General features: G+C 30.7%; 5 protein-coding genes across 6 annotated transcripts; 3 read left to right on the top strand and 2 right to left on the bottom strand.

The window, feature by feature from the left end:
• The first annotated feature begins 356 nt into the window (after nt 1–356).
• LOC130936692 (DAR GTPase 3, chloroplastic-like) lies at nt 357–1,584 on the top strand. The gene is made up of 3 exons (XM_057866823.1): nt 357–634; nt 797–854; nt 1,144–1,584. The coding sequence occupies exons 1-3, from the start codon at nt 502–504 to the stop codon at nt 1,226–1,228; spliced, it is 276 nt and encodes a 91-aa protein (XP_057722806.1). The 5' UTR covers nt 357–501; the 3' UTR covers nt 1,229–1,584.
• An 816-nt stretch (nt 1,585–2,400) lies between these two features.
• On the bottom strand, nt 2,401–4,998 carry LOC130936294 (cyclin-P3-1). The gene is made up of 3 exons (XM_057866340.1): nt 4,489–4,998; nt 3,243–3,647; nt 2,401–2,980 (listed from the first exon to the last, which is right to left on the bottom strand). Exons 2-3 carry the CDS (start codon nt 3,638–3,640, stop codon nt 2,728–2,730), a joined length of 651 nt encoding a protein of 216 aa, XP_057722323.1. The 5' UTR covers nt 3,641–3,647; nt 4,489–4,998; the 3' UTR covers nt 2,401–2,727.
• Nucleotides 4,999–9,466: 4,468 nt separating this feature from the next.
• LOC130936377 (uncharacterized) lies at nt 9,467–11,007 on the top strand. Its single transcript, XM_057866441.1, has 5 exons — nt 9,467–9,683; nt 9,768–9,878; nt 10,021–10,239; nt 10,334–10,498; nt 10,600–11,007. The coding sequence occupies exons 1-5, from the start codon at nt 9,519–9,521 to the stop codon at nt 10,867–10,869; spliced, it is 930 nt and encodes a 309-aa protein (XP_057722424.1). The 5' UTR covers nt 9,467–9,518; the 3' UTR covers nt 10,870–11,007.
• Nucleotides 11,008–11,307: 300 nt separating this feature from the next.
• LOC130936560 (uncharacterized) lies at nt 11,308–13,928 on the bottom strand. Of its 2 annotated transcripts, none has more exons than XM_057866647.1 (5): nt 13,775–13,928; nt 12,643–13,155; nt 12,473–12,556; nt 12,331–12,381; nt 11,308–11,715 (listed from the first exon to the last, which is right to left on the bottom strand). In XM_057866647.1, exons 1-5 carry the CDS (start codon nt 13,832–13,834, stop codon nt 11,542–11,544), a joined length of 882 nt encoding a protein of 293 aa, XP_057722630.1. In that variant the 5' UTR covers nt 13,835–13,928; the 3' UTR covers nt 11,308–11,541. The 2 variants fall into 2 exon arrangements, with proteins under 2 accessions (XP_057722630.1, XP_057722629.1); XM_057866646.1 differs by having other exon boundaries at nt 11,313–11,715; nt 12,643–13,167.
• An 8,599-nt stretch (nt 13,929–22,527) lies between these two features.
• Nucleotides 22,528–23,391, top strand: LOC130933782 (protein FANTASTIC FOUR 2-like). Its single transcript, XM_057863395.1, has one exon. The coding sequence runs from the start codon at nt 22,528–22,530 to the stop codon at nt 23,350–23,352; it is 825 nt and encodes a 274-aa protein (XP_057719378.1). The 3' UTR covers nt 23,353–23,391.
• The last annotated feature ends 221 nt before the right edge of the window (nt 23,392–23,612 follow it).

Below are 23,612 nucleotides of genomic sequence, written 5' to 3'. Positions count from 1 at the left end.
ATTGTTGATCAATAGATCAGTTTCGGAGCAATGCTTGAGTTATCTCCATGTAACTTAAATGAACTTACTTAATTTAAGTGTTTTGAAAATTGAAAACAATTTCTTAATTGTTCATGAACTTACTTGTATTCTGTTTAAGTTGAAATTAATGTCTTCTAACGTTGAGTACTTAAGTCTGAACGTTTATCAGTGTTCAACAGCTAGGGGATTTAGGGTTTAGGGTTTAAAACACATGACTGCGATTTAATTTATTCTAAATTTTCCAGTAATATAAGAACTAGTCCCATCCAGTGACTAAAATAAAACTCACCTAGAGGAAAATGGCAGTATGTTCTGTTCAAGTGCTAATAGTTTAAAAAACAAGATTACCCACGAATAATAGTATTACACAACTAATTTGTTCTGCCTAAATTTGAAGTTTTAGCTTAAAAAAGAAGCGATAGTAGATATCTCAACAACAGTTAAGTTAATTTGACATAAACTTATTGTATTCCTTTCGGAATGCAAAAGGTGGGTTGGTTATGGAAAAGATCTATAAAACTCACCATATGTGATGACATTGGAGGGAGGTCCTATGATGTCACTGATATTGATGCAATTCTTGTGCTGATGCTTATAAAGCTTCCGGCAGTAGGTACATATGACCCTGTTCCAGTTAATTGTTTGGTTATTTATTTATTAAACACAGGATAACAATTTCTGGATCTTTGAAAATGGATAGGCTTCTTTGTGACAACATCTTGATTCCCCCTTTCGCTTCTTCGAACTTTTGATTCTCAGCCTTTGCTCAATGCAGGTGGAGATGCTCTTCGAAAGCAAGACAAGATTGATGTAGATAGTCAATGCAGCAAAACGTATGTCCCTCATTTTTCTAAATCTATTTTTATTGCATCGATTTATCATTGGTAAAAATTCAAGTGCAATCAACTTCATGTGAAATTGATAGTTAAGAGTTGTCAAATAATTTAACTAATTTGATTAAATTTTTATCTAACCGCTCTCAGTTATCAACTTAACGTGAAATTGACTGTACTTGAATTTCTGCCTTTATCATTTATGTGGTAAAACATGTTGAACAGGCGTGTCTCTTCAGAATATACATAGTTTTGGTTTCATTTAGAACATGTTTTTATGACACTGCAGATTTGTAGAGAAGCTTGCACTCCAAGTATTTAATGGAAATGTTCAACAATTCGGTTGGACTGCACTGGAGAGGCCTCCTAGATGATGGATGTTGTGGTGTCCGCTTTCGAAATCAGAACTCTTGTGAAGCTTGAATTGAAGGTAAGAATATTTCCAGGGCTAGAACTCAATCCTCCTTAGTGATTATGAATGACATAAATGGAGGACAAAGGTGGTGAATGTTCTGAAAAAGACAACACCATTAAAGAGTTTAAGTTACACCAAACAAAGAATGCTTCCTGCTGTTACCATGGAATTAGTTGGCTTACACTTCCCAAGCTTATACTCTAATTCTAAAGCCACACCACATATTTTGGGTTTGATCATTCTTTCTACTTAGTCCTCAAAATACGAATAGATGGTAATTCATTATAAGTAACTAATTTAATTGTATAATTTTGATGTTTTTGTTTTTTTTTTTTTCATAAGGCTAATAATTTATCTTTTTCATTTTCTGTCCGTAAAAAAAAAAAAATCGTTGAATTCATTCAAGTATTGTACATTATTTACTCAAATGTCTTTGTTTTGCATTTAAGACGTGCTATATTTTGTCGTCTTGATAGGATTAGTAGATAGCTATATTATGTAATCAGCAATTAATAAAAAAATTAACATATATTAAACTAAAATATGTATTGTTATAATTTATTTAATTAATTTTTTTACCTCACCATGTTTAAAATTTTATGTTGTGGTGATTTTGTTTGAATAAAGACAATAAGAAAACCAAAAATGATATATTTATATATAAATATATATAATTTAATTTATTTTAAATATATATTTTGATATGTATTTTACACTAATGATTTATTTTAGTGTATATTTAATATGGTTCTAACGAAACATAAAACCTATAATTGTCCGAACCCCTTTGAGCCTTTGACATTCCTTTCTATTTTGAAGGAATAAATGCTGTTATTTATTCGTCTCTTCTAAAAAATTTGATCACCTAGTGCCATAGGAAATTTTGTCAATAAAATTGTAATAATAAAAAAAACTAGTTGAATAGTGTGCTATAAAAATTGCTAGTGAAAGAGTGAGACATTTGACCATTGAATGGCCACCCAAGTTGAGGTGGAGATGCTCCTAGAGGAACCAAGAACCATACACCACACAATATAAGAATATCTCCCAAGGAATTTAGCATCAAATATTACAATCCTAATCAAATAGATGAGATGTTGCTTTCATGCAGGTCACAACCACCATAAGCACTAGTGGAAACTCTTACCAAATGGTAAGGGATAATAAACTTTAATCACAATCTCCATCAAATACAACCTTTCAATTACAATCAAATGCAACACCAATTAAAAAAATAAAATAAAAAAGGAAGACACAGAAAATGATGCATTACCAACCACAACAGTGTCTATTAAAGAATTGGATGAATTACTAATGACACATTATATACCAATCATTTCTTTAGCTTTGGGAAAATACTTCAAATTTCATTTTGCCACAGCTAATTGTGGAAGTACAATGATTAATTCATTATAATTTATAATACACTGATCTGATACCCTTTTTTTATATCTTTTTTCATCTTGCAATTGTGGAAGCACAAGTAGCATCATCTTTGTTTGACTTTGACCAGTTTTCTTTGATTCTACAAGCCTGCATAGGCCTTTCAATTTGGATTGCTTCTTTCTCCAATTGCCAACAATATTTTCCAAAAGTTCCTATACTAACCTGAAGCCTAAAATCTATCCCAAACAGAAAGCTCATCTCCAACCTGTTCAATTCAGATGTGCTTACTCCTCCAACTCTTGCATAGTATGCATTGTTGAAGAATCTGCAGAAACAGCAGAGAGCTTAATTAAAACACTACTTGGTGTCATTTTCAACCTACTAGATGAGTTAAATTGAGTTATCAACAGTCAATAATATTCTCTCCATTTCCATTTATATGTTATTTATGTTACTTGGACCAATGTCAATTGATCAATGATGTACCAAAAAGCAACAGTGACAGCTAAAAAGAATCAGAGGGAATAAATTTTTAGACAATGTTTCAAAATTACTATTAGCATTCCTGCAATTTCAAACTCACTTACGCATCATCCATAAACTTTGCTGCAACCATAATGCTTGTTATCAAAAGCCGGTGCACGTTTAGTGAAGTCAATTTGACCTCTGTGTGCTGAAGAAATCTATCAACATATATGTGTGCAACAACAAAGCAAGACGGGCTACATCCTGCGTACTTGAAAATCCGATCGATATATTTTTGAACACTCAAAGTAGGTGCTCTTAAACCATGAAAAACAGTAACAACATCTTTCACATGCTTTGCCTCAATTAGTGTTTCATTCCTCTGAACCGATCTCTCAAGAAGTGAAGAAAGAAGTGATAAAACCCTCGGAAATCCTACTCCTTTATCCACTCCTTTAAGTCCCAACCAAAGGTAGATATCTGAGCTTACATCCTCGGTTTCCAGCGCCAGAGTCTCCATATCGAATCTGCAACGAAACAAAATAACCATTAAAGGGTAATATAATCCTATTAACATGCATTTTTTCCAATTCTTGGTACAAATCAACAACCTCAACAAAAACAACAAATTATTAGAACTTTGAACAAATGTGACTAAAGGATAATAATATATATTGGGCTGAGTTTGTGATATGTTAAAAATAGTTATGTTCAGCATCCGGTTTATAATATCGGCAAAGTGATGAAATTCTCAACATCTTCTTCTCCATTCATGAACCCTAACCCTCAATTTCACAATATCAAATAAATCATATCATAGCTATTAGCAACCACTCATTCTGCCATTTTCAATCACCATACTTCAAACTTCACATAGTCTCAATCATGCCATGGGAACTTCATGTTTGGTTAGATCTAAGCAAACCCCATTGATTGGAAATCTAGCATTAGCAACATAAGAGCATAGATACCCCTAGATCTCTGGAATCTTGTCTCAAACTACAACTACAACTACAACAAATCCAATCTAATTCAACGAATTTTCCTATCTCCCTGGCAAGTGGCAACACAATACAAGCTCTCCACAACAGTTAACAACAAAAAAGGATATAGCTCTCAAATTTGCCTAGCTGGGAAGGAACCAGCCCCAGATCTCACAAAGCTACCTTCTTTTACTTCCACTTAACAACCCCAGAAACTAAACTAAACTACACCAAAGATACCCATCACAACCCTGTAATAAAGATAGAAACTTTGAGCTATGTTCTTAATTCCCATCAAAACTCATTATAGGAATGGTCAATACTCTCCAGACTCCCCATAAAAGAAAAACAGAAAAGTAGAGAGAGAAGAAATCAAGAAACTCACAAACTGTGAAGGGAAGACTCCAGCTTTGGTGATGGTGGCAGATTTTCCTTACATTAAGGGTGAAACACCAAGACAATAATAGTAGCAGCAGTAACCTTGTGAAGACACAACTCAACCACCCTAAACCTTCACCATTTCCCTGTGCCCTTCTTGAAATGTTAGTAATAATATCTTCTCCTCCTTCTTCTATCTATCCATACACACTATGCTGCTTTTCTTTTTTCTTTTGTGCTCACACATAAAGGATTTGCCTTTGTTTTTTCTTTGGTTTTATCTTATCCCAAAAGTACCACAACACAAACACCCTACCTTCTCTCTCTCTCTCTCTCTCTCTCTCTCTCTCTCTCTCAATTTTTTAAAGCTTAGTGTGTCGGTAATGCAATCCAGCACAACCATACCATACCAATAGCACCTAAGTTCATTGATCAAAGTAGCTGCTACGAATCTTAAAGTGTCGTATATTTTTTGAGTTGTGTTCTTTGGATCATTATTTTGGTACACTCAATATGATGTTTTTTTTTAAACAAATAAGATGTATATTTCAAGATATATCAAAAAGTAATTATTATATTTTATATTTTAAATTTTTTATTTACTTGCCTTCTCAACCAGGCATACTACTGGTGGGCCCACAAGTGTTCTTGCAAAGTAGAAAATACCCTTTTTTGGTTTCTAATCTAAATAAATAATATCCACACAGAAAAAGAAAATTTTGTGTATGCCTTGTTGGGGTTTGTGGGTGGCCACTGTGACTGAAGGATTATTGTGGTATAGGCTAATCTACTCGCATAAAAAGATATATATTTTTCCCATTATTTTTTCCTTTTTTTAACAAAAGAGTTTGTGTATAAATATTGTCTAACACAAGAGTATCACTAGTTAAATGGATCAGACTTATAGAAAATTATCTTTTTAACTACTACCTATTTAATATTTATTTTTTTAAATTTACTTTTTCTCTCTTTTATTGTCTATTTATTACTTTGTTAGTTAATTATTAATTGAAAAAAATGTTAATTCCTAGTAAAATCATGGGTTCAAGCTATTTCAAAATAAGAAAACTAATAAAGTGAAAATGTAATATTTTAGTCCATTTTGAATCAAGAAGTGAACTTTTATAAATAATACAAGTTATAAATTCAATAATTATTAAACTCTTACTTTTTAATTTTATCAAATTTTTTAAAAGTTCAATTATTCTTTCCGTTTCTATAATTTTATTAAAATTTTAATTAGCTTTTTATAAATTTTTAATTAAATTTTCATATTATATCAGATTTTATAACAAAATACCTATTATGATAAAAATATTGAAATTAACGGAATATTCTATTAAACTATAAAAAATATTCAGTCAAGTATTAAATATATTCGTTTTATTTAATAGAATATTCTTTTAATTCTAATACTTTTATCATAATAAAAATTTAATTACAAAATTTAATATGATATAAAAACTCAATAAAAAATATATAAATATCTAATTAAAAATTTAATAAAATTATAAAAATTCACATAATAAAATTTTCTTAAAATAACCCCCAAATCATAATATGATGCCTCATAGTAATTTATTGGAAAAGGAGTTTTTTTTTCTCTCATTTTTTTGTGTTGGAATTAAGGGTGGCAACGGGACGGATTTTTGCTCTATTCGACCCTGTTCCGCCTTACAATAACCCGTATAAAACTCACTCCACTTCTATTCGTGGATAGTAAAAATCTGAATCTTAATCCGGTCTCGCGGATACCTTGTCCGTCCCTATAATTATTAAAATTTAATAATTAAATTAAATTTCAAATTTTATATAATTATCATCATATACATAACATAAATTAAAGTAAAATTTTAAATATGATACAATATTATTAATCATTTTACTAATTATTTTACATATATTACACATATTATATATTAAAATTATAAATATTATATATATACCGGGACGAGTATTACCTAAATCCAACCCCGTTCCTGTCCCGTACAAGAACTCATCCTACCCAAAATTCGCCCCACATAAATAGGAGAAGTAGATACGGCAAGTTCAAGTGGTGTTGTCATCCTTAGTTAGAATCATTATCTATAAGATAAATTATATTTGCGAAAATAAACAATACCAGGGGTGTACATGGGCCGGCCACATCGGGTTTGGCTTAACCCAGACCCGGCCCGAAATATAGACGGGCTAATGTTTGGACCTTAACCCGATCCTAAATCCGATGAAACCTACGCAGATTCGGGCCGGGTGAAAATTAGGTCTTTAGCATGTAAAAATCACCTAATCTCCAACCTTTATTTCACAATTCACATAGTAAAATTCACTTAAAAAAATATAACAAGAACCAACCATTCTCTAAAATTAAAGCATAACCATAATCAATACTAATATTGTCTAACACCAAATATTTAAATCAATACAAATAACACAATATTATACATTAGTGTAAAGTCTTATGCATTTTAAACATAAAACATTAACTTATAATCTTATAAATGACTAATAACACAAAATATTAAGATTTACAATATTTAAATTCCACATAAGAATAGCCATCATTCAACATAAAATATTAATTGTGTATGATGACCGGGCCATCGGGACGAGTTCGGGTGACCCGAGCTATGGCCCGGATCCGACCCGAAATAATAATCGAATTTATCTTTGAGATTCTTACCCGACCCTAGACCCGATGAAATAACACTAAATTAGCCTCTAAAATATTCAAAGCCGGACCGGATCTTCGAATAAGACCGGACCATGTACATCCCTAAACAATACTATAGTAAAATTTAAAAAATGATTTGTGATTCCCACCCCATAAGTTATAGGAACATTAACATACATAACCCTTCCCTTATAGTAATAAATTGCGCCGCAAGATAGGCCATAGTTAATGGGACATTGCTTAAAGTCATTTGCAATAACGATAAAGGAGGCCTTAACTGTAATCCTATACAAATATACTATACTTTATTTATTTAACACATCACATAGATTGTAAAAAGGTTGTGTGAAGATTGAAGAAGCATTTATTAAAAATGAGAAATCATGTGCGTGACTCGTTATTATTGTGCTTAATTTTAAGAACCTTGACCTACCGTTATAATCATAGCTTGTCACGATATATATAATTATAATACATATGATCCATGGCCGTGAGGACATGTATCATTCTGGACGTAACACCTCACCGACATTTTTAATTTAAAATTAATTATGGAAAAAAATAATCTTGCTAGAAGGTGAACCAAACATCTCCCTTTCATGACCATAACTGTTTTATTAACTTGTTTAATAATTGAAACTCATGTCATCTATCTTTATAAAACATTCAAATCTTTTAATATTTACTATCTTTATCGCATAGGTTCAGGTTCATTTATACGGAGTTTAGTAATTTAGTCTAATATATATATAGTAAACATAACATCACGTACTATATAATACTTGTTTTCATTTGAGATGTGCAAGTTAGGTTTAACTATTCTTTGGTAGGATTTTGTTAAAAATCTAATTAATGAATACATAATGATTTTAATTAGATGCAATTTTTATTGGTGGAGAAATGCTGGTCAACGCATCAAATAAGTGCACACAGCACTCATCTCTTCAATGCTCGAAGAGGTGTAAGGTGTTACTACTTACTATATAACGTGCATCTATAGCATAAGGTTCTTTTTTTATTTTATGATATTAATTTTATCCTAAACTTTGGTATGTAGGGACGTGGGTCCCTCGAGGCATGATTTTATTCCATTCTCATAAAATTATAATATATAAATGATAATTCTCATCAACCTAACTATGACTATGATCACAGTGATTAAGTATTTAGCAATTTTTTTTGGAAAAAAAGTAGTTAGGTAGATTAGATATATCTATCAGCCTATTAATAAACGAAAAAAAAAGGGAGAAAAGAAAGATTCAAATTAAACTTACATTTTTATAAAACATTTAAAATATTTACCGATGTACCATTCCATATAGCAACTAGCTAGTAGCACTTATTTTATAATATGCTTTTATTTTTATTTTATTTTCACATAATCTTATGACATCTTTAATACATAATTATATATTTTATGCATGGAAAGAAAGAAAGAAAGAAAGAAAGAAAGAAAGAAAGAAAGAGAAGGGACAGACTGGCAACGTGTCGGTGTTGTATATTCTCAATTTTCAATAATTCATTCACATTTTTTTATTAAAAAATAGAAAATAAAAAACGTTTATTGCATTTTATGGCATAGCATTGATCGGTTAGGGGATTAACTTAAATAACAGATTTTTGATTGCCGGTTGTTCTACGTAAGCTAATTGAATAAATAATTTATGTGATTATTATGTACATGTTAATTAATATTATTAATTAAAAAAATTATATAAAACATTCAAAATTTAAATTTTAATATATTAATATAATTACTAGTAATTTATTATTTTTACGGTTCATCTTGTTGAATTCTCTTGATTTTTCTTTCACACGTCTAAATCTAATAAGAAGTATTTTTAATAAATTATAAGATTTTCAAAAGATATTTTGTTTTTTTTTTTTACCCAAATGGTATCTCCCAACCCGTCCGTCACGGATCTGAGCTTCATTTAAGAGTCTGTTGGTAAATGGATTGCGCACAAGGCGAGATTCCAACTTCCGACACTTGTTTAAGCGGACGAGTGAGCTGACCACTCGAAAAACCCAAGTTGGTTAAATATATTTTGTTTTTTCCAAGGATCTTCTGCCTTTACTCTTTTTGGTCATGGGGGATCTTCTAGCTTAAGCAATACGTCCAAAAGCATATTTTCATGAGGCCCAAGAAAACATTAAGGCCCAATAATGACAAAAAACTATGGCCTGGTTCAGTTGGCCCAAAAACAAAGAAAAGTAAAGAAAATCACATTTTCTGAACGTTGCCAAACTCATACATTGTTTAAATTTCTACACACCACTTTTGAAAACTAGCCGTTAACTTTTCCTTAACTTCACTTATCTCAGTTCCATTCTTTCTTTCACTTCACTTTCCTCATTCTTCAACAATGGCTACCTCCTTGGACACACCTTCGCCTTCTCCGTCACCAGTGTTTAGCCCTTCATCTGATAAACGCTTCTGGAGCACTCTCCAGAGCAGGATTGACACACTCCTCGGCGGCGATTCTCACAGGAAATTCTCAAAAGCTGAGGAAGAGGAACAAACCCTTATGGTTAGAATTTGGATTTGATTTGATTCCAGTTGTTAATGTTATTGGGTATCGTTTGTTTTTCTTAGTTTTTGATTCGTAATTTAGAATGAAGGAGCCAAGAGGATGAAGGAAGATTCCATGTTACTAATGAGAGGGTTTGACTCAGTTGCCCACACTCTCTCTCAGTTGTCTAACAATTTGGACAATGCCTTGCAGGTATTTTATCTTATCTTATCTATTAATTTTCCTCAGATATAGTATTTTCACAAGAATTCAGAGTTTAAAAATCACAACTTTTATGTGTTGAATTGAAGAACCAACTCATATTTAAGCTTCCAGCTGTTTGAATTTTCAACAGGGTGCTAGAGAATTGGCAAACCCACCAACCTTAACTGATATATTCCATAGCAAGTTTGACAAAGTAAGGAACAAAGAAGAGAGTTCAGGGGAGGAAGAGAAAGAGGTAGATGAGTCAAAGCAAGGAACCAAAAGGAAATTTGATCACAATGATGTCTCACAAGAAAATGCTGGCGATGGGAAACAACTGAAAGATGGGATGATTAAGAGGGCCAAAAATGTTGGTATTTTTCTGTTACTAATTTATCTAAATTAAAGTTGGTTTAACAAATTAGTTCCAAGCTAATAATAACTATTCATTTGTCCCTGTGCAGATTGCACTGTCAATGGCAACCAAAGCAGCTTCACTTGCAAGAGAGTTGAAGTCTATCAAGTCAGATCTAAGCTTCATGCAAGAAAGATGTGTTCTGCTTGAAGAGGAGAACAGGAGATTGCGAGACGGATTCGCAAAAGGTGTAAGGCCAGAAGAAGATGATCTTGTAAGTAATTAATCCATGTAATAACATATATGTTCATAATAATTTGTAAGAACATGAATAAAACAAAACTAATATTGTGGAGAATGTGCCCTTTTTGACAGGTGAGGCTTCAGCTGGAAGCACTACTTGCAGAGAAGTCAAGGCTTGCAAATGAGAATGCAAACCTTGTGAGGGAGAATCAGTGCCTACACCAGCTTGTGGAGTACCACCAACTAGCTTCTCAAGACATTTCGGAATCATATGAGAATGTTATTCAGGGAATGTGCCTGGACTTCTCATCACCACCACCAATTGAGACAAGAAGTGATGATGATGACAAAAGCAGAGAACCAACAACACCCAAAAGTGATGAGTTCTACCATGAAGTGTAGACCAAAACTTTTAAGCACTGAAGGCAAATTTTGGAACCAAGAATTACTGTTGAATCAATATAAATAATTAAATATTTATTTTATCCTCTTAATAATACTTTTCTACCCCACCACCTTTTGTTGCAAATATTCCTGTACTTCCACATAAATAAAAATTATTATTATTATTTTTAACCGGAGAATATTGGGGCTAAGCTATGGGCACTTTCCTTCTGTTTCATATTCAAACCTTGTTGAGAATTAGCTGCATATGCTGAACAAACACACACATTATCATAAAGCGTGGGAATGCAAGAATCATAAACGCCCACAGACATAAACTCCAATTCCACAATGCCAAAACCTCTTGCAAATCTCACTCTCTTAAATTGATGGTGCATGTTAACATGAACTGATGATTGTAATATGATCTGTTTCTCTAGATTCAACAAGCACTTTGCAATTTTGTTAATACTTATCTTAGGCCTCAACACGGGAGATATTAGTATATTACCCCAGAAGTTGTTCATAAAAGCTAAAAGGACAGTAGACATTACACAGTCATCAAACTAGGCAATAGAAATTCAAGCAGTACTTGACAATAATTTCCAGGTTAAAACGCTAGTCTATTTCTAGGGTTATAGGATGTACAAGCAAATGTACTGCTGCAGTAGCAATAATTGTGAGGTCCCTTCAAGTTTCTTGAGCATCTCTCTTTCTTTTAGCTGAACATGCAGTGCGGATTGCTTGGGATGATGCATTCACAGCCGCTTCAGTAGCTTTTGACAGATTTGAAACCATAGAAGCATTAATGGCATCCTTCATCTTATCCAAAACATCAGTCAAAACCTGATTCTCTTTCTCATACTACAAAAACATAGATTCACCAATATTATACATCAGAGGCACATCAACATTCAACACAACTACAAGTTCTATTAAATAGGTGAAAAATAGTTTTAAGAATTTTATTGTAACTTCTATGATACTCTTGGTACCAAATGTTCAGAAACTAATGACAGAAGAGGACCATCATAATGCAGGGAGTAATCATAAGAACAAGAACAAAAACTCATAATGCATTTTCCTTTTTCCTTAGGTGGGGTTAGCAAGACGAAGCAATCACAAGAACAATTCTTTTGAAAAATGTTTTATCCATCTCAGGTAATGTTCCTCAAACCTAAACTAGAAGCTTAGTAGAAACAGAAACAAGCATTCCTTTAAAGCTTTTGAGCCTTGATGTGATATAAGAGTTTTTGATAAATGCTCATAAAGAAGACAGGTCTTCAAAACAGTACATTCTTCATAAACGAGGTTAAATAACCAGCAACAGTAAGAACTGAAATGTGTCGCGCTGTACGGATGGGGAAGAAGATTCTACAAGCAAAGAGATTAGGATAATAATAATGCATTCTGTAGTAAAAACACTAAAGATACAACTGGACTAAAAAGATAATGTAGCAGAGCAATGTTGCATCATACCACTTCAACTTTTCCAAGAGCATTTTCCAACTTTGCAGTTAAAGATTCAACCTGTGTATATTATGTATGACAAGAACAGAAAAATCAGTCCAAAACCAATGGGGGATCTTAGTGGTTGCATTAAGAATAATTAAGTATAGACCTTCTTCTGTGATTCAATATACAAGCTCAGATAATCATTAGTTGTAGCAGATGGAGCTTCATATGGGCCAGCATTTCCATCAACCTGCATGTTTAGTATATAAGCTAGAGAGACAACAAACAGGTGCATGAAAAATGTAATACATGCCCGAGTTCAGCATTTAAAAATACCTTGAATTTTAAATTTTCAAGAGCTTCTATTCTCCGCAAGATACTTTCAACTTTTTCATCCAAACTCTTCAAGTATGAATTTTCTGCAGCAGGCTCGGGATCGGGCTCGGGCTCATGCTCAGGTTCTGGTTCTGGTTGTACTTGTGGCCCTAGCTCAGACAATACTTGTTCCATTTGAGCATCTGGTTCATCTTTTTCACTGTCTCCATCTTCAATATATTGAATTCCACGAATTTTTTTATCAGTATGAACAACTGCACTTTTAATGCGCTCAGAACGCCTCACATATGAACTATGGGATTTAGATTTTTTCTTAGTATATGAAAGCCAAGGTTGGTTCACTTGCTGTTGCACCGGGGTTCTTGCATTATGCATTACAGCTCCATCCACCGGGGGATTTGGACACCTCAGTGGAGAACGCATGCAGTTTGAGTTTGGGTCTACTGGCCCTGGTGATGTAATGTTCCCAGTGAAAGGTTGTGGTACCACCCTCTCCAGAGAAGGGTTTCCATGCTTCAAAGAGAACTAAAGGTACGTCAGTAATAAGAGTAAAATGTCTCAAAACATGAAGATCAATTAGCTCACTTAATTTGATCATAGAATTCCATAGTTGTTAGTAACATGGATTAAAGAGAAAAAAAGTATATTTTGCATTACTATACTATATATACGTTTAGACTTTAGGCATGTTTTCCACAAGCTTGTGAAACCGCCTAAATGGCACGAAAAAGGGGTAAAAAAGCAAACTTTTCTCAGTCAAACTGCACAGTGCCGTATGAAGTGGGGACAACAAACTAAGAAAGCATGAAAACCCAAACTGAAAGGTCTCACATTTTCAATCCTCGTCCTAAAAATTCCTCCTTTGCTCACTAGCGCTTTCTAAGTCGATAAACCCTAACCAAATCGAAACCCTAAGTTACGTGCAGACAACACAATGAGGTGGAAAAAGAAGAACCTTCCCATGATCACAAAGAAATTAACAAACTAATGATCACAAGAAGTTGTACATGCAAACGGAAACTACTGAACTACACCAAAAAAAAAAAAACATAAAATAAACTAAAGATAATAATAATAAATAAGAAGAAGAAAAGACAAAAGCAGAAAAATAAAGCATAAGATTGGAGGGTACCATGGCAATGGGAACCTTGTCGATGGAAGAGTTCTTGGAAGCACTGGGTTTTCTCCCCATTTTTCTTCGGTGAAGTGTCACGGAAACAGAAGAACAACGAGGGAATGAACAAGTAAATAAAACCGAAAAAGAAATGAAATTTATGAGACACAGTAACGAGCAGAAAAGAGTAGTGTATGTGTATTGGATTTTAAGGGGCAAAAACCTTTGGGTTTAAAACTCAAAATGGCGAAAACGAGGCGCATGGCATCGTTGCTGATTCATAACGTCAAGCCTCACGACACGTGTGGGTATTGCCTTGGGTATTTGTCTATTTGTTCTATTCATTTTTTTTTTAAATTTAGCTAAGTCTAAAAATAAATATATTCATGAGTCGATTAAAATTTGATTTAGTGTAAATTTGGCCATAAATATTGATCCGTTATATTTTGAAATTTTTATCCAATTCTATGCTTGTCAATTCTTTTTTAAATTTAGCTAAGATGTGTTCTAAAAATATATATATATTTATAAGTCGAGTAAAATTGGATTTAATTTAATTTAGATCTGATTATAAATATTGATCCGATGTATTTTGAGATTTTTATTCAATTCTAAGTTCGTAAAAATTTTATTATTTTTGAATTAAAAAATCGGATAAAAATTTAGTCTATATAAACCTAAACAAAAATAAATAAATAAAAACAACTTGTTACCAACGGAAATTAAGTAGAGTTGAAGATTGGCACAAATATTTTTAATACAAATTCTAATTTGATATTTTATTCCGATATTTGTTTAAACAGATTGATAACTAATAAGTAGATCAACTACTTTTTTTTTTTTTTTGGGTCAGGAGTAGATCAACTTCTTGGTTGAGAGATTGATTTTAATATTTTACTATTTGTGATCGTCAGCCCAAAAGGCTTGCGTATAAGGCTCATTAAGCCCAACCCAAGGGCATTGAAGTGTGGATTGTGTTTGTGTAATGATCCCGAAAAAAAAAAGAGAAGAAGAGGGTAGTGAACATGAACACCATGCCCTGGCTTCATTAAGAAGCTTTAAGAAAGGTTTTTGTAGCACACTAGCACTGGTTTAATTAAGTCAAAACTCAACAAATTAAAAAAACGAAGTCACACATTTATATAGTGCGCCTTGTTAAATAATAATTTTTAGATAAATTTTTCTAAGAAATCAATGGAGTATTTGTACAATGTGTATAATAGATTATTTATTTGGCCTAATATGAGTTAAAAAATAAACATTCAGAATAAAATACTACTAATTTCTCAAACACAATACACTCATACTATCCAGAATAACCATCCGGGTACCAAAAATAATAAACATCTGATATCCTACTGAATCGAATATTTCTATACCCAATTATACACATTGTATAAATATTTCATTAACTCTCTATATATTATCTGATTTTTATATAAAAATGTCTTTTCAGGCATTTGTTTGCACAGGTTAGCATTGATTAGCCAATTTAGAACAACCGCAAATGAATGCAAAGGGTGGAATATTGGGCAAACGCATTATAGTGGATTGGTTAGGGCATTGACACAGCCTTTAATTTCAAAGGAAGTGTGCATGTTCTTGAATGGCGCATATATTCTTATCCCCCTCCTTTTTATTTGCCTTCTCATCATATTCCTTTCCCAATTTTAATTTCTTGTGTTAGGTGCATAACATATAGGTATATATTATTATAGCTACTAATAATAAGGACTATATATGTGAGTGTATATGATGTAACAAAACTAGGAAGGAGTGCTAGGCCCCCTCTCCTATTGGCTTCACCGGTTTCATCATTTATACACATAAGCCTCTTTTATTGGAATAAGATTCCTTCACACAATTCATTTTTGTTTGTCTCAAAGCTTAGCTTGGTATCGTATAATTGGTTTTTACGTCATTCCTTGTCTCATGAAAATTTGTATAATTACTACAATGTTAAGGGGGACCAACACATCTCACACGTGTCACTCAACTAATCCATGTTAATTAAGGTTGGACGCCGAAATGTATGTCTTTAGGGAAAAATAAAAAAAAGATTGCGCTATTTTCTTCATCGTCATCATGGTACTAAGGTTGATGATGTGTGACCACTAGTTATAGGTATATAATAGTCTATGATTTTGGCATATAATTGTTCTTTCAAGCATGCCTATGGTAAATTGGTAGGGATATTACTCAATATCTTCTCTAATTATTTCATTATGGATTTATGGTCACATATTAAGAAGTTTAATAATAAATAATACACAAAGAATCGAAGAGATATAAATATGGAGATGCATGGGAGATCGACACGTCTGACCAAATCAATAATATTACTTGATTAAGAAACGAAAATATCAGCATGGTGCCTAATTGGTAATTTAGGACGTTCTTTGCAGTACAATGGACGGGACATGTCAGATTCATCCATGGACTTGTACTTCATTCTCAATTTAGTTTTTAAAGTAGCTTTAATAAGTTCTATTTAATTCATAAATTTTATTAACGTGACTCATGGTAATTTTTAAAGTAATTTTTAATTAATAAAATTAATAAAATATTAACGTGAACAATCGAATATCAGGTTTAATTTTATAAAATTATATTATTTTAGATTTCGATATTTAAATATCTAAAAATAATATCGTAAGTAACGTTAATTGAAATTTTTTATTCTAAAACAAGTAATACAATATTATTTTTGGACTATTTAAACATCAAAATTAATATTATCATAAATTTTGTTGTAATATTTGATTGCTTATATTAGTGTTCTATTAATGTTTGTGATTTGAAAATTATTTTAAAAATTAAATAGAAGCGAAGACTAAATTTTTTAATTTTTTTATAATTTATTATTTTTTTTTTAAACTATCAATGCTTTTCAGAAGGTTCCAATTAAAATTTTATTTCTTTTCAGCCAGATTTTTATTAAGTGCATATGGAGCAGAGGCCTCATGCGTGCACATAAAAAAGAAGAAGCATGCAATTATGAACAAAGAGAAAAAAAAAAAGCACACACATGGTGCATATTTTGCAGACCTTCTCCAACAAAGAATGTATTTGTTCAAAGTAAATATCCCATTTTAGAAACTAGGAAAGAATTTTTTTTATGTATGAAAATTTCTATAAAAATGTAGCATGCGTCTTTTATGCTAAATAGTGTATATATATAAGCTACTTAGTACAAGAACTGAAGTGCGTAAAGCATGGTCTATGTCTAAGTCTCCATGTGGGTGCAAGTGGACAATTTTTTCCTAACTCCATGATACACATGTATTATTAATTCTTTTTCATTTTTTTATTTAACTGCATGATATATATTAATGTTGCTCAAGAGTTGTTGAGTAACAAGACACAAATAGGTTTTTGAACCTGCTGGTTTCACTCCCTATAGCAATCTATTATTGATCATTAAGCAAAGAAGGAAAAAAAACGTGTAGAGTAAATAGTGGAATGGACTCTAGATATTTCAGGACCAAAGTTTATTTATAAATTGCATTGCACGTTTAATTTGTGTGCATCATGAAACTTAGCTTCTCAACTGGTCCATAGAAAATTTTGGCACACAGCTTGAAGAGTTTGCTATATATTTTTCATATTTCTTCTTCGTGTGTTCTTAAAAAATGTTTAAAGCTAACATGAGAACTAATGTTAAATTATATGCCTAAAATATCAAGTAGGAGAGATGAAGTTTTACATCGATAGATAATAAATTAATTAATGAGAAATATATAGCATAAAGGTATTACATATATGTGATTGAGGGTAAGGGAATATATATAATGCTTTTGGATAATATCTTGGATATGTGATTGAAGGTAAGGGAATATATTATGTGTTAGTTTGGATTAGTTTTTTTTTCTTTTTAAGTATTTTTTTAAAAGTTTAATTATTCTGTTGGTCTCTATAGTTTTATAAAAATTTTAATTAGGTTCCTACACTTTTTTTTTTAATTGAGTCTTTACACCAATTTTTTTTAAATTGAATCTCTAGACTTTTTTTTCTTTTTATTTGAGGCTCTATATCAATTTTTTTAGTTAGATCCCTGTACAATTAAGCCAATTACTATCAAGAGGGACCTAATTGAAAAAAAAAATTAGTACAAAGACCCGATTAAAAGGAAAAAAAGTACAGAGACCTAATTAAAAATTTCGCAAAACTATAGAGACCAACAGAATAATTAAATCTTTTTTAAAAATAAAATATTTTTATTTAATTTAAAATTTATTTAAATATGTCTTTTAAAAAAGTAAATTATTTTTTTCTAAAAATTAACAATATTTTACTTTAAAAAAAACAGAAGTAAAGAACGTTTTTAATATTTGAAAATTTTTTTAAAAAAATCTATCTAAATATAAAATTATTTTTATTTGTTAAAAAAATATTTAAGATAATAATAAAAATAAATATTTTTTTCAAAAATTAATCCAAACTGGTTATAAACATTTTTCCTTACCGTTTTAAAATTTTGGCCAATAGAATTTGTAGAAAGGAGCAAAAATAAGAAAAAGAAACCACTCAGATAAAGATGTTAAAAACATCTTTTTTTAAGATATTTTTTAATAATTAAAATTTAATACATATAATGATCAATTAAATTGTATTATTTTTATTAAAATTAGACAGAATAAATCAGTTTTGTCAAAAAACTAATAAATTAATTTTAAATCGGTCTAAATTAATATTTTTTTATAAAAAATAACTACAATATCTCTATTATAAAAAATAAATAAAATATTCCTATTATATATATAAATTTTAAAAATTCTAAATTTTAATTTTATGATAGCAGAAAAAAAAAGTGATTAAAATTAAGAATTCTCACAATTAATATATATATATATAATAGGAATATTTTAGTTATTTTCTATAATAGAGATACTGTAGTCATTTTTTATAAAAAAATAATATTAATTTAGACTAATTCAAAATTTGGTTCACCATTTTTTCGGTTAAATTAATTTGTCTATTCTCATTTTCACAAAATTAACACGATTTAATTGATTATACATGTTAAAAATTTAATTATTAAAAAATATTTTAAAAAAAGATGTTTTAGATATCTTTATTTGAGTGCCTAGAAAAAAAGATGTAAATGATGCTGTCTATCTTTTTTCTCTGACCAGAAAAAATATACAATGGCCATAGAATTTGAAAAATGATGAGTGTGTTTGTTGTAAACTCCATGACTGATTGAAAAAAGTCAAGGAAAGTTGGGGAACCTCTTAGCTTATTAAAAGACATATATCAAAGTGATGAGGAATTATTCAAACATTAGTATCCATTCCTTCGGTCCCTCTTGTTTGGTCGGTTGACTATAAATAGTTACATTCTATCTACTACTATGTATTAAATAACTTGTTATTAAAATGAAGAGCTCTCTGCTTATTTTCCTCTAAAAATAACACACATTATGCGACGTACAAAACCTAATTACCTATTGTTCCTTCACTCAAAATGTCTCAGGTATTATTGTTTATCATGTCCAAATAGCATCTACTTTGACTTTATGATATATTTTACAGTTATAACAATTAAATGGAATCAAGTAGTATTAATTTGTAGTTATGTATATGCCAATTAAAATTTGTCTGCTTGATTTCAAATGAGAATTTGTTATCTCCAAAATTCGGAATGGTTTGAAGAAAGGATTGGTTTGAGAAGAAACATGAGTGAAATTATATCTACTATTATATGTATGTGTCTATTTTTTTTCAGTACAATTAGATATGTATTAAAATTTATCATTTAATCGATTATTATTTATAAAAACTTTAAAAAATAATTGTAATAACTATTTTTAGATATTATGCCACAAATCTATTCTCTTATACATATATATTTAAACTTTAAAATCATATATCCTTAAATTTAAAATATTCAAATTTAAATTTAAATCTAATAAAATAAAAATAACAAACTAAAATAAAATCCTAACCAAATTAAAATTAAAATAATATTATTTAAATCAATTTTGTTCGATTTTAAGTGTATTATATAATTATTTAACAAGAATAATAAATACAATTATTTTTAGATAAATTTTAAATGTGTTAATAATTTATTTAATAAATAATTTTGTAATTTTAGATATATTAAAAAATTATTTATGTTAAGAAAATATAAGCATAAATTTAAAAGAATTTTAGATGTGTACAAAAAATATTGTATAATATCTTATTATTTTAGATGTATTAAGCACAAATTTAAACGAATTTTAGAAGACAGAGGTTGAGAAGCGACACAAGGAAGCAGGACACTAGGACAGTGCAGCACAAAGGGAGGACTAAACTGAAGTGTGGGAGAGGATATAGGAAGAGTGAGAGGCTGAGATTAGAGAGTGTGGGTGGCAGGATGGGGTGGCGGCTGTATTTTTCAGAAGAAAAGTGAGTGAGCTTTTTCAGGGTTAATAAATTGTAAGTTTTGAATTTTGACTGTTTTAGACTAATGATGGTCTAAGAAAAAAAGAGTAAAGTGATAATTCAAAGATTTTGACTTTGAATAATTTGATTCTTTTATATATTAAACCGTGAATATATGATATTTTTTATTAATTTATCAACTAAAACTTAACCGTGATATTTATATGTATTGTTAATTATTTTGACGTGTTTATTTAGAAAAGATAGTTATGTAGATAATAATTTTTAGAATAAAATTTCGTTTATTTTGATAGAATTTGTGATAAATAAAAAAAACACTTGAATAAAGAATATATCAAAACTCAAAAGATACTATTCAAAACTACATCATTTTCTTACTCATATGACAGTAACAAGATATGCATTACTGTAAATAACAAAATTTTATTTCGTTTCGCACTATTTATTGATCGAAAAACATATATGTCCGTCGTTTGCTATCTTAAAGAATCTAATTAATACTTTTTTTTTAATGACTAATTAATTCAAGACCAACATTTTCGAAAAATTAATTGTCAATTTACTCGAAAAAAAGAATGATAAACAGCATGCATTTAGTCCAACTCGTCTCACCAATGTTTGCAGGTTAAGTGGTGCGAGTTTAAGCTTTTTTTTTTTTTCAATCTCAAATTTTATGCATGCTTCATCTTTTTTACAAGTTAAACGAATCGGTCTAGTAGAACTTCGTTTTATTTGTCATCACTCCTAAACAAAGATAAATAATTAAAAAAAAAAACATAAAACATACATGATATGTATACAACTGATTTAATTCATATATACATTTAAAAGTTTGTTTCTAAGAATTTAGTTAATTTTATACAATATTAGTGTAAATATATAAATTATATATGTTGTTATGTCGTTGACTCTTATCATTTATAAAGTAAAGATGGATATTTCGTTTAGTTTATTACACCTTTGCGTTAAAGCGATCATGATAACACAAAAGTTAACTTAGGAAGCTAGAACAGATGAGGTCTAAGTCTTACATCTGAATAAGAATAAAATAATAACAATATATATAATTGAAGAGTCAAATTAAAGAGATGAATTATAGTAATTTGTATCTGTATATAATAATTGCAGGTTGCTTTCTCTCTTATTCCTTTGTTCTATAGATGGTGATGCAATAACCTATGGTCACAATAAATGGAAGGTAGTAAATAAGGGAAATTCAGTTGACAGACAAAGGAAAACATCTGTCAAGCCAGTCCTCTCACTCCTCTCTGGCCTCTGGTCATAGATATTTCAAAAATAGACAATGGAGAATGAGATAACCCACTATTCTATGTGCTCTATATATGTACATAGAGAGAAAACCATGTCATGTGAAATTTCATAGTGGATGTGCATTTCTTTTTACTATTGAATATTGACCGAGACAAATGAGAGAGAATGAGCACAATTTTTTTAAAATTAGAAATGAGATTTAAACTCGCAATCTCTTAAACGAACATAGAAAAAATATATGTTATTTGAGTTATAATTTGTCGAGAGTGAGAACCATTTGCCATATTGTTTGTTTATTATTTTATTCTAAATTTTTTTCAAAATTTTTTTATATAATATTATTAAATTTTTTTTAACTATATCCAAAATATGAGTGTCCTAATAATCTTAACAGTTGATTTTAATTATGATATATATATATATCTTTTATAATTAAAATTAATTGTTAAAATTATTAGAATACTAATGTACATAGTACACTTGAAATTCTTTCAATATTATTATTGATCTAAAAAATTTAAATTAATAAAAAAAATATATAAATTAATTATATCTCTAACTATTCTTTATATGGTTTAATTTTTCAGTTTTCTTCAAACTTTTGAAAATTTATTGAAGCCGTTCAATTTTGTGAAGGTACTGAGTTAGTAGACATTATCTAAGACTCAAACAACTAACTTTAACAGTGACTTAATTTAAAAGTTCACCCATGAGCAATTATGCAACCAAGTCTCATTGCTTTATTGCTTTTGTTATCTTTATAATAAGATGGGAGTATGATAGTAAATTACATACGAGCAATGATACATATAATTTGTTCATTTATAATACATTTATTATGTATTTATTAAAATAAAAGATTTAAAAATTAAGGTATGGAAAACAAATTGCTTGTTATGATTCACTATCTAGTTGTTGGGGACCCTCTATCTTTCTACTATCCACAACCACAAGGTAGGTTCACCGTTGCTGAACTATATATATATACCATCCACTTTTCACTACTCGATCCTCATTCATCTTTCTTCACTTCACTGAAACTCATACAACTTCCTCTGTTTTCCCCTGTTCTTTTTTTCACCATTATTTAAAAAAAAAAGAAAAAGAATGTCATCGTTAAGCGTGTGTCAAGGGTTACAATCATGTCTTGAACCCCGTGTGATTGAGCCACGTGTCATTAGGCTGAAATTGGCTCCACCAGGTTCCAAAATTGCTCCTCCACCCTCGGAATCCGAGTCCCACCAACAAGAACAACCTGATGAGAAAAAGGACATGGCTGCTGGCAGTGGTGACTGGAGTTTCCTTCAAGCACTCTCACACCACCCTACTTCTCAATGTAATGATCATAATAACGATGACAAAGTTTATGTTCATCCAACAGTTAAACGCTCCTCTTCAATGCTCAGTGCTAAGAGCTTAGAAATGTGCACTGAAAGCCTCGGAAGCGAAACAGGTAGCGATCAAAATTCTCTCTTCATCTCTGAGACTCACGAGACTCATCAGAGTAGTAACACAACTTTGATAAAGCATAGAAAGAGATCGCCTCACGGGGCTCGAAGCTTTCCACCGCCTCTTACTTCCATCACTCATCTAATGCCTCACCGCCATGACGGCAGGCTCGTCTTGGAAGCCGTCTCCGTAGCTTCTCCTCCTCCGGAGAGTGGCGCTTACTTTCACGCTGAACGCAGCCATGGTAGGCTCAGGCTTGGATTTTGCCTCCCCGAGGAGAGTGAAAGCGAAGAGGAAAAAGATAAAGACGACGAAGATGAAGAAGACGATGAAGAAGAATTTGTGGAGAATAGTGTGGAGGAGGGAGTAGTGAGAAAGTTTGGGAGAGGCATGAGTAATGGCGGCAGGTGCAAGGAAGGCGGGAATCCACACTTTTTTTGTGCTGATTCCTTCTTTGATCTCATCAGGACAAGTATCGTATAGTATAGTACAATCAATATTATTTCTATTCTCTCATCTATCTTAGGATTGGTTAGCTCCTTCATTTTTTTCTGAATCTTCTAATTGGTAGTTATTATAGTTATTAGTTACTGTTCCTGTTGCTCACTATCATCCTATGTATTATAAATTGCTTCCTTTCATAACTATATATAAAAACTTTGATTTGCTAATGCCAACACATACACTAGACATTAAAACAATGATATTTCGAATAAATAAATAAAATTAAAGTTTTAGTTGTT

Source organism: Arachis stenosperma, chromosome 6, assembly GCF_014773155.1.
Source record: "Arachis stenosperma cultivar V10309 chromosome 6, arast.V10309.gnm1.PFL2, whole genome shotgun sequence".
In the NCBI taxonomy this organism is placed as follows: domain Eukaryota; kingdom Viridiplantae; phylum Streptophyta; class Magnoliopsida; order Fabales; family Fabaceae; genus Arachis; species Arachis stenosperma.
This window is presented reverse-complemented; position numbering and strand designations above follow the sequence as displayed.